Source organism: Mus pahari, chromosome 17 (genome assembly GCF_900095145.1).
Source record: "Mus pahari chromosome 17, PAHARI_EIJ_v1.1, whole genome shotgun sequence".
In the NCBI taxonomy this organism is placed as follows: Eukaryota; Metazoa; Chordata; class Mammalia; order Rodentia; family Muridae; genus Mus; species Mus pahari.
The window spans coordinates 66,654,524-66,664,175 of record NC_034606.1 but is presented as its reverse complement, the minus strand read 5'-3'; the positions used below and the strand labels follow the sequence as shown (position 1 = coordinate 66,664,175).

Below are 9,652 nucleotides of genomic sequence, written 5' to 3'. Positions count from 1 at the left end.
GAGACAGGGTTTCTCTGTGTAGCTCCGGCTGTCCTGGAACTCACTTTGTAGACCAGGCTGGCCTCGAACTCAGAAATCCGCCTGCCTCTGCCTCCGGGACACTATTTTTAACAAGAGTTTTCTTTCAGGATGTGGCCCCTGAGAGCCTTCCTACTCACGATATACCTGTGCTTGCGTAGGCAACACTAAGTCAACTCAGTGGGTTTAAACAAGGAGCACGTGAAGTTAGGAGGGATACATGGTGATGCTGGAGGGGAGGAACTGGAGCTGAGGGAATGGGGGTGGATTTGATCAAAGCACATTATGCATGCATGAAATTCTTAAGCAATAAAAATATAAAAAGAGATGGCCCAGCAGTTAGACTGCTCTTCCAGAGGACCCAGGTTTGGTTCTTAGCCCCCACGTTGCCTAGCAAGCAGCTCACAAGTGTCTTTAACTCCAATTCCAAGGGGCTCTGACCCCCTCACACAGACAGACATGCCAGCAAAACACCAATGCACATGAAATAAAAATAAATCATTTTAAAATGGGAAAAGAGAAAAGTTATGGTGTGGCTGTATTACGTGGGGGGTCCAGGGCTTTGATTTGAATATTTTGGTTGTTTTCTTTCTTTTACTTCTTGAGCCCTTTACTCTTCAGAGATGATTGTAGCAGAGAGAGAGAGAGAGAGAGAGAGAGAGAGAGAGAGAGACTTAAAACTCTCTGCCTCACCTTCTCTCCTCCCTCTCTGCTGTGGAAGATTGCTTCTCACACCAGGCCGGAGGGCAGCTCCCTTTGCAGCCTGAGTGGTGTGCCTTGGTGCTATGGTGCTCACACCCGCGTTTTCAGGGCACTTGGCAGCAAGGCTGGAGGTCGAGGTTTGCCTTCAGGCTCCATGGAACTTGGAGGGAGTGAATACTTAGCACATCCTAAAACTACTGAGCCTCAGTCTGTGAGTGTGTACGTGATAATTAACTGGTTGCATCATCTTGGGAGTGCCCTTTTGAGAGTGGATGAGTTCTAGAAACGTGAACCCCACGGTAGCTCCCTCTTTCTCTCTCTGCGGCAGGTGGGCTCCACCATCATGCCCATGTCCCCAGATGGGCTCTTCCCAGCAGTTGGTATGCATTCTCTGGGCGAGGAGGTAAGGCTGCACCTCAATGCCGAGCTGGGCCGTGAGGATGACAGCGTCATGATGGTGGACAGTTACGAGGATGAATGGGGCCGGCTGCATGATGTCAGAGTCTGTGGGACGGTGAGTAGTAAGTAGAAGGCCCTGGGTAAATGGGCTGGGAAGAACAGGTGTAGGCATCTAAGAAAATAGGTGTTGCTTACAGTGAGGAGAAAGGGCAGTGTGCGTGTGTGTCTGTCCCTTCCTTCCTTCCTCTTTCTTTCTTTCTTTCTTTCTTTCTTTCTTTCTTTCTTTCTTTCTTTCTTTCTTTCTCTCTCTCTTTTCTTTCTAAGATTTATTTATTTTGTTTCATGAATGTGAGTACTCTGTAGCTGTACAGATGGTTGTGAGAGCCTTCATGTAGTTCCTGGGAATTGAATTTTTAGGACCTCTCCTTAATTCGGTCAACCCCACTCGCTCCGGCCGCCCCGCTTGCTCCAGCCCAAAGATTTATTTATTATTATAATAATTAAGTACACTGTAGCTGTCTTTAGACACCAGAAGAGGGTGTCAGATCTCATTACGGGTGGTTGTGAGCCACCATGTGGTTGCTAGGATTTGAACTCAGGACCTTCGGAAAAGCAGTCAGTGCTCTTACCTGCTCAGCCAACTCGCCAGCCCCCATGTGCCTATTCTTTCTTTGAGACAGGATCTCATTGTGTCTTGAAGTCCAGGCAGCCTGGAACTCAAATCTGCCTCCTGGGTGTTGGGATTAAGGACTTGCCATCAAGACTGGCTTTTTCTTCTGTTTATCTTGATATACCTCAGGAATGTTGCTTAGTCTGGCCTTGAATTTGCATTCTGCCCACCTTGGCCTCTTGGCAGTCCTGTGAAACTGCGCCCATACAGTGGCTTTTGTGTGGCCTCGGGAAGTGGGAGTTAGGGCTTTGACATGGTTCTTGGAGTCCAGAGCTGTGTTCTGAGAACAATTCCTTCTTCCCCCTTTACTTGGGAGCTCAGGTTGGTTGTTGATTCCCAGAATAAGTACGAGCAGCTTTCTCTTCCTTCAGTGTCTGAGGAGTGATGTGGACGCCCACTGCTTATGCTTCCATTCTGCCTTGATTCCAGTCAGCTGGGCTTTCTTGTTATAGAACGGAGGAGCAGAGGTGGGCCAGGGTTATTCTAGGAGGTTGTCGCGGTGTGTGTGTGTGTGTGTGTGTATGTATGTGCATGTGTGTTTGTATGCGTGTGTGTATGTGCGTGTGTGTGTGTGTGTATGTGCGCGTGTGTGTGTGTATGTGCATGTGTGTGTGCGCGTGTGCGCGCGTGTTGCTGGGTATTGAACAAACCCTTTCACATGCTAAAAGAGTCTGCTACTGTAGTTCTTTGTGTGTGTGTGTGACAGGGTCTTACTACGCTGCCCTGCTGGTTCTGAACTCAGTTTGAAACCCAGGCAGGTCTTGAATTTTGACTCCTCATGCCTCTGCCTCCAAGTGGTAGGGATGGCCTGCACCCAGGCCCAGTTTTAGGGATCTTGAATAAACTTACATGTCACTATCTTCTGGCTGTTTTATAGAAGACGACAAGGCAGATGGGTGATGAGTCAGGGAGGATCCTGAAGCCTCCAAGCTTGCTTTCAACCCCTTCTCTTCAGACCTGCCGTAGTGTCTCTCTGGGGTCTGAGCTGTCTTGGGAGGCTTGAGAGAGGAATCCTCCACTCTACCTCTGCACCTCTTGCTGCGTTGGGAGTGGATGGATGCAAGTCAGGAGTCTAACTCTGATCTCTTGTGAGATACTCAGTCCTCACAGAGAACTCTTCACTGCTGCCTCTGTGTTCCCAGCCTGGCCTCTTTCTCCACAGTTTGACCTTCTCACCTCAACGAAGGCAGTTTCAAGGTAACCTGTGATAGGAAAACAGAAGCAGTAGGGTGTGGAAGTGGGTCTGTGAGCAAGGCCTTTCCTTGTAGAGTTCAGGGTAGAATGAGCTCACACAAGGTGGCAGAAGGTTAGCCCTCGGGCTGTGTTGATGGCTGCTTCCCTGCCGGCCCTAGGGTGTCAGGGCTGTGCTGGTTGGGAGCCAAGGCCTCAGATGCCCCTCCTTGGCTCTTCCCTCCTTTCTGTCATCTTTTTTGACAACATCCACAGAGTTGAACTTGGGCCTGAGCCAGGGCCATGTTCCAGCTCTCGTCTCTGACCTCTCCTTACTGTTTTCCTGGCATCCTTTCCCTGCCTGGACCTGTTCCCCGCTCTACTCCCGGCTCCTCCCAGGCATCTTTTCTAGCTGCGGTGGAATCCTGTGGACATTATAAATAGACTTCCTTCCTTCCCTCCCCTCAGGGTCCTCAGTCCACTTGCATAGGATTTTTTTCCCCCTTCAGCATAGCTGCAGAGTCTGGCTATCTTCAAATCCTCACCTCAGCTCAAGATGGCTGGTGGGTAGGTCCACTGCGCCATGCGCACAGGGTCATCTTCAGTGCACTTGGGCAGCTCTTTGTTTCCAGGCAGTCTCATTCTTTAGTTAGTCTGCGCTGGAATTCATTATTTAGCCCAGGCTGGCCTTAAACTTGTGGCAGTCCTACCTTCTCATTTATTACATTTATTTATTGAAATGTGTGTGTGTGCGTGTGCGTGTGGAAGTCAGGACAGATGTGGGAGCTGGTTCTCTCTCTATTATATAGGTTCCAGGGATGGAATTTTGGTGGTCAGATTTGGCAGCCTTTACCCACAGAGCCACCTTTGCAGCCTGAGGAATGACTCTCTTGAAGGACATACGCCCTTTTAGGTTTTCCAACTGCCCCATCTTTCAAATGAAGATAACTTGCCTGGCCCCCATCCTCTGTTCTTTTGTACTATCCACTGTATTTATAATCAGAGCTGTGTTGTCCTAGAAGGACCCAGGAGAGTTTATTCCTCTAAAGATGGCTAACATACATTTTCTGCTCCTGCTGTTGGGGACCCGCCATTGGATCCAAGGCCTTCTTCCAGCCTGGATGATAGTCTCAGTTCAGTGCCCAGAAACCTGGAGACTCAGGAAGGCCTCTCACCTCTGACTTAATCTAAGGTTTCTCAAAAGGACATAAGTGAAATTTCAGTTGGGACAGTTTGTTTGTTTATTTATGTATCATGATATGCATGTAGAGTGGAGGCCAGAGGTTAATTTGCAAGAATTGATCGGTTCCTTCTACCACCATGTGGGTCCTGGGGGTCCAACTCAGCTCATCAGGCTTGGCAGCAAGTGTCTTTACCTGCGAGACATCTTGCCAGTGCAGGGCAATTTGTGTATGTGCAGGACAATTAGCATCATTAGGTCCCAGACACAGCTCTGACTGGTATGACAGCCCAGCATATGCAGTAATGGTGCTGGTGCTGGTGCTGGTGCTGGTGCTGCTGGTAGTGATGCTGGTGCTGGCGGCGGTGGTGCTGGTGGTATACTGGAGGGTCCCTTGTCCTCAGCTAGGATGCACAGGAGGGAGGGATCATTGGGGCTGTAGTTAGTTCAGTGATAGACTGTTCAACTCTCTTGCACAGAGCCCTGGGTTTGATACCCAGCATTACAAACATCCAACCTGCTTGGCCTAAGGATTGTCCTAGTGGGAGGTACAGGCTGAAAGGTCATGTCCATTGTGGTTGGTGGTTGCAATAGAACCGATTCCCACTTCCTGACAGAATGTGTGTTCTCATCAACTGGGGTGTCAGGCTACTTCGGCACTCTGATCACTCACTCACTTCATTTTTATTATTTTCTACCTAATTTTGATAATCCCATTTCACTGATGAAATAATTAAGGCTTACAGAGGTGAACATACAATGTTCAAGCTTAGTGCAACTAAGCAATATTAGGGTTTGAACTGCGTCAAACTAAGAGGCAACTGAGGCTTAGACTGAAGGACCAACCCTGTAGATCTTGGCAGCTTGAAACTCTAGGAGCCAGACCTACAGATTCCCAAGTGTGGTGCCCAGAAGGGAATCTACCAGGGAGTGACTCCTTGCTCCAGCCTCTGCTGACGGCTCAGGAGGACTTGCTGAGAGCAGGAGAGCAGCCTGTGGTTTGGAGTGACTGCCCTGGGTTGGGATGGCTCCACTCTTGAAGAGGCCCTGGTGCTCAGGGCTAGGATGTCAGCACAGGGCCTCTGCTCATCGGGAGCTGGTGGGCGTGGGTTGAAGTTCCATGTCAGGGCAGGTCATCCTCATGGCCTCCTGCCCTTAGGAAGTATCCCCACCCTGTCAGAACTGCAGCAGATGCCTTCTGTGGGCTGAGGCTGAAGGAACGCTGGGGCGTGTTTTTCCCAAGATTCAGGATCTGGATGGGCTGTCTTTTGGCCATGGAAGTAGAGAACACCCTGTTTCCCACATAGAGAGGCCAGTTGGCTAGGATGGGTCAAGGGCAGCTGTGGGTTCCTCATCCACCTCTGCAGTGCTGGGTGGAGAGTGGATCGTAGGCTGCTTGATAGATGAGGGTAATAAGCACCAATGCACACTTCTGGCTGTGGTGGCTGGGGAGTACTTTAAATGCTACAGACAGAGTACAGGGGTGGGTCTGGCCTTTCCCCATCTGTCCTCACTTGCCTGTAGAGTATGGGAGGGTAAACTTGGAGGTTCTGGAGCTGAGTGGGATGAGATCTTCTCTGAAAGGAGATGAGTAGGGCTGGCTTCTGCAGGAGCTGCCCCAGGCCCTCATACTGGTGCAGGCTGGTTGGGGCAGGGTGTCAGTGGGGTGAGGCCACCGTCTTAAGTCTTGCTGGGGTTAGTGGAGAAGGCCCCAGCGAGGGTGCTTTTTGCAGGGCTGCAGGGCTGGGAGGGTAAAGTTGAGGGCAGTTGAGTTAGTTAAAAGAGAATTAAGGAATCCTAGGTGATGGTAGGTGGATGAGAGAGGAGATGGACTGAGGCACAGCTCCACTGTCACCATGGCATCCCATAGGCAAGACCTGGATTGGGGGTTGCTACCCTGCTGTGTGCAGGCAAGACCTTGTGGGACCCGAAGAGCCCAACCTGTCTCTCATCTCTCTTCTCTGACCTTCACACCCCACGCCAGCCTGAGTGAGGGTTGGGAACAGAGGGCCTGCCATCTGTCTCTACTTTGACCTTTGCCCATGTGAAATGAAAGGTAGAGTTGCTATCTCAGGTTCTTGGCTCCCTGGAGCAATGAATGACCCAGCAACGAATAGCTCTGTTCAGAGCCAAGTAGAACAGATCTTGAGAAACTATGTCAGTCCCATCTGTGCAGAATCAGCGACTGAGCCAGTCCCCTCTCTCTCCCCTGAGTTTTCAGTAGGCATCCTGAAAAGGCTGCTGGGTTTCAGAGGGAAGGCTGGCTTGGGGTTGTTCAGGGAATGGATGTTCCAGCCTAGAGACCCCAGTGAGCTTCCTGGCAGTGCACCTCTGGGTCCCCATGTGAGTCTCCAGAGTCCCTGACAGTGGCTCCGAGGGAAGGCAGAAGCATCTCACACCAACCACCTTGTCTCTGCCATCCTCGTCCTTGTCCTTGTCCTTGTCCTTGTTTCTGCCATTCTTGTCCTCTGCCTGTCTAGAACTTGGAGTCCACTTTGCCTCTAGAACCCTTTCCCTTTTATCTAGGGGATGTTGTCAGACCCAGAACACTGGCACCCATGTTACTTTGGACTCAGTGTCCCGGGCAGTATCACCTGATGCTTGGTCTTGCCCTACAGCTGCTGGAGTATTTGGGGAAGGGCAAGAGCATCGTGGATGTGGGGCTGGCTCAGGCTCGGCACCCACTCAGCACCCGCAGCCATTACTTTGAGGTGGAGATCGTGGACCCTGGAGAGAAGTGCTATATTGCCTTGGGGCTGGCCCGGAAGGTGGGTAGGCATGCTGTGTTTCACCCTGGGGATTGCTCAGTGCGGGGCTATTGGGAAAACCTGCTCAGGGAGCCTGTGGAGGGAAGCTCTGAGCTGAGGCAGAGCACAGTTCTAAGTTTCTGTAGCAGTGTCCTGAGCATCACCCACCCTGTCTTGACACTGAGCCCCTTCCTGTCCCCCTTCCTGTCCCCCTTGCTGCTGTAGCCCCCAGTTTCTGGCTGTGGGTCGCCAGCCATCTGGGTTGTGATGTCACACATTCCCTTTGTCTTCCTGCCGCAGGATTATCCCAAGAACAGACATCCCGGCTGGAGCAGAGGGTCTGTGGCCTACCATGCAGGTGAGTGGAAGCTGCTGGAACGGGCTGGGGAGACAGGGCGCAGAGTTGCCCATTCTGCTCACACACCTGTGGCTTCTCTCTCTCCTCTTTTCAGGCTGCTCAGGTTTTCCCTTCATCTTATTTTTTCTCTCAGCCCCGAGAGCCAGAGGCATAGGACTGTGGCAGGAGAACTGGGCTCAGAGTGGCCATTGCAGGCCTCTGACCTGGCTCCCCTCCCCGCCACCCTCAAGATCTACAGACCCCTTGGTTTCTTTTGTTTTGGGTCTGATTTCCTGCAGTGATTTCTTGAATACTGAACCGTGGTGCCTGGGCCCTCCCTCAGCCCTCCCCTCCCCGCCCGACCATCCACTCTAGGGCCCTCTCCTTTCTTCTGACAGCTCCTCAATTTAATGGACATTTTGTTCTTTTTAAAAGCCTAAGGCTCTTTCTGCATCTTCCTCATCCTCGTCTTGTTCTGAGGATGTAGGGTTAGCCTTTCAAGTGTGTCCTTTCCCCTCCCTTCAACAGATGACGGGAAGATCTTCCATGGCAGTGGTGTAGGGGACCCCTTTGGGCCACGCTGCTACAAAGGAGACATTATGGGCTGTGGAATCATGTTCCCCCGGGACTACATTCTGGACAGTGAGGGTGAGTGAGGTTGGGCAGCAGCCAGATGCTCCAGGCAGTAGACAGCACCATAGGAGCTCACGTTTCCTGTCTCCTAGGGGACAGTGATGACAGTTGTGACACAGTGATCTTGTCCCCGACTGCCCGGGCTGTCCGCAACGTCCGAAATGTCATGTACCTGCACCAGGAAGGGGAAGAGGAAGAGGAGGAAGAGGAGGAAGAGGAGGATGGGGAGGAGATAGAGCAGGAGCATGAGGGCAAGAAGGTGGTGGTAAGTGGGGAGCCGTGGGCTCTCTGGGGGCCTGGGGCTGAGGCGGGGCAGGTGAGCTGGGAGGGCAGGGTCGGGAGCTCCCAGGAGCCCATGTGCTTATGGAGCTTCAGAGCCCAGGCTGTAGTCCTGGCCTATTTTCCAGCCTCAGCACACCCTCTTGTGGCTACTTTCCATAGCACTGCAGTGACTCCTAAAGCCCATGTTTAGGAAGTTGTGGGTTTGGGGCTTCATGTCGGAGTCACCCCAGTATCCCCAGAGAAGGGGCCAGAGCACACCCTCTCTCCACACCCCAGGGAGGAGCCAGGCCCATCCTCCCCCGCTCTCCCCACCCCCTCTCCAGGTCTTCTTCACGCGGAATGGCAAGATCATCGGGAAGAAGGATGCTGTTGTGCCGGCTGGAGGTTTCTTTCCTACCATTGGCATGCTCAGTTGTGGGGAGAAAGTGAAAGTAGACCTGCACCCCTTGAGTGGCTAGTGGGGTCACCTGTCCATCTGCCCTCTCTGTCTGCATCTTCCCTCACAGCAGGCCCTGGGAGGGCATCCCCTGTTTCTGTCAGCTCAGGCTGCACCTCTCTGTCCCTGGGCCTGAGAGCGGTGGTGGGCCCAGAGGGCAGTGTTGACATGTATGGGAGGGTCCTCTTGATTGGGTTAATAGGCAGGTACCTGGATCTCCTTTTACCTCGCTGGGTCCTGAGTGAGTTGGGAGGTATAAGCCCACCTGCTGACATGATGGGCATGGTGCTCTGCCGAGGGTCGAGGGTCAAGTAGAGGCAGCCTGTCCCTGCCTACACAGCTCCCCGAATTCTCTTCATCCCCTCTCCTCATGTGAGCCAGTTGCTGCTGTCTCCCCCTGGCTGGGCTAGGGGGCTGTCTTGGCCATCTCTCCTTTCACTGGCTGCTGTCCTAAAACACATCTAGGGTCTCCATTGTTTTCTGAGAGATGGTCCCACCCTCAACCCACCACAGAAAGCCTGAGCCTGGCTTCTTGTCTGTTCGCACGCAACTGTGTGTGTGAGGGGCTGTGTGGTAGCGTGGGACTGCAGCCTTTGCTGCCCTCTCCTTGTCTGCACTCTTCTTCAAGGCACCTCTAGCCCTGGCTCCCCAAGATGGAGCCAAGGCACCAGGGCATGTGTTGTATTGTGGCTGTTTGCCCAGGGCAGCAGCTTGGCCCCTCGTTTCTCTTTGCCTGCCCACCCCCACCCTGTGCCCCAGCTTGCTGCTTGTGCCAGTTGACGTTCCTGCTCCAGTGTTTGGTTCTGGTGTCTCTGTAGACCCCCCCAACCCCCGCTTCCCGTTTCCCGGGCTCCTCCATCCCATCAGCAGGGAAGGCAGCAGCTGGAGCTCTGGTCTCAGTTTGCACAGTGGGTCAGGCTGGGGAGGGAGGGGGTTCGTTGTTGTGCTGCTGGGGCTCCCCTTGCCCCTCCTTTCGGGCCCTGCACTATGATATATGAAATGTATGTACAGATCAGAGGTGTTTATACAGCCAATAAAGACGGAGTTTCCATATTTATCAGGACAGACAGGAGGGGAA

General features: G+C 52.6%; 1 protein-coding gene across 1 annotated transcript in view; it reads left to right on the top strand.

The window, feature by feature from the left end:
* The window catches only part of Spryd3 (SPRY domain containing 3), a 15,699-nt gene extending 6,062 nt beyond the window's left edge, over positions 1-9,637 (top strand). The window contains exons 6-11 of the mRNA XM_021216778.2: positions 1,049-1,234; positions 6,758-6,907; positions 7,187-7,244; positions 7,752-7,871; positions 7,949-8,121; positions 8,462-9,637. Coding sequence (XP_021072437.1) covers positions 1,049-1,234; positions 6,758-6,907; positions 7,187-7,244; positions 7,752-7,871; positions 7,949-8,121; positions 8,462-8,596 — 822 coding nt within the window. The 3' untranslated portion in view covers positions 8,597-9,637. The remainder of the gene's footprint in view (positions 1-1,048; positions 1,235-6,757; positions 6,908-7,186; positions 7,245-7,751; positions 7,872-7,948; positions 8,122-8,461) is intronic.
* The last annotated feature ends 15 nt before the right edge of the window (positions 9,638-9,652 follow it).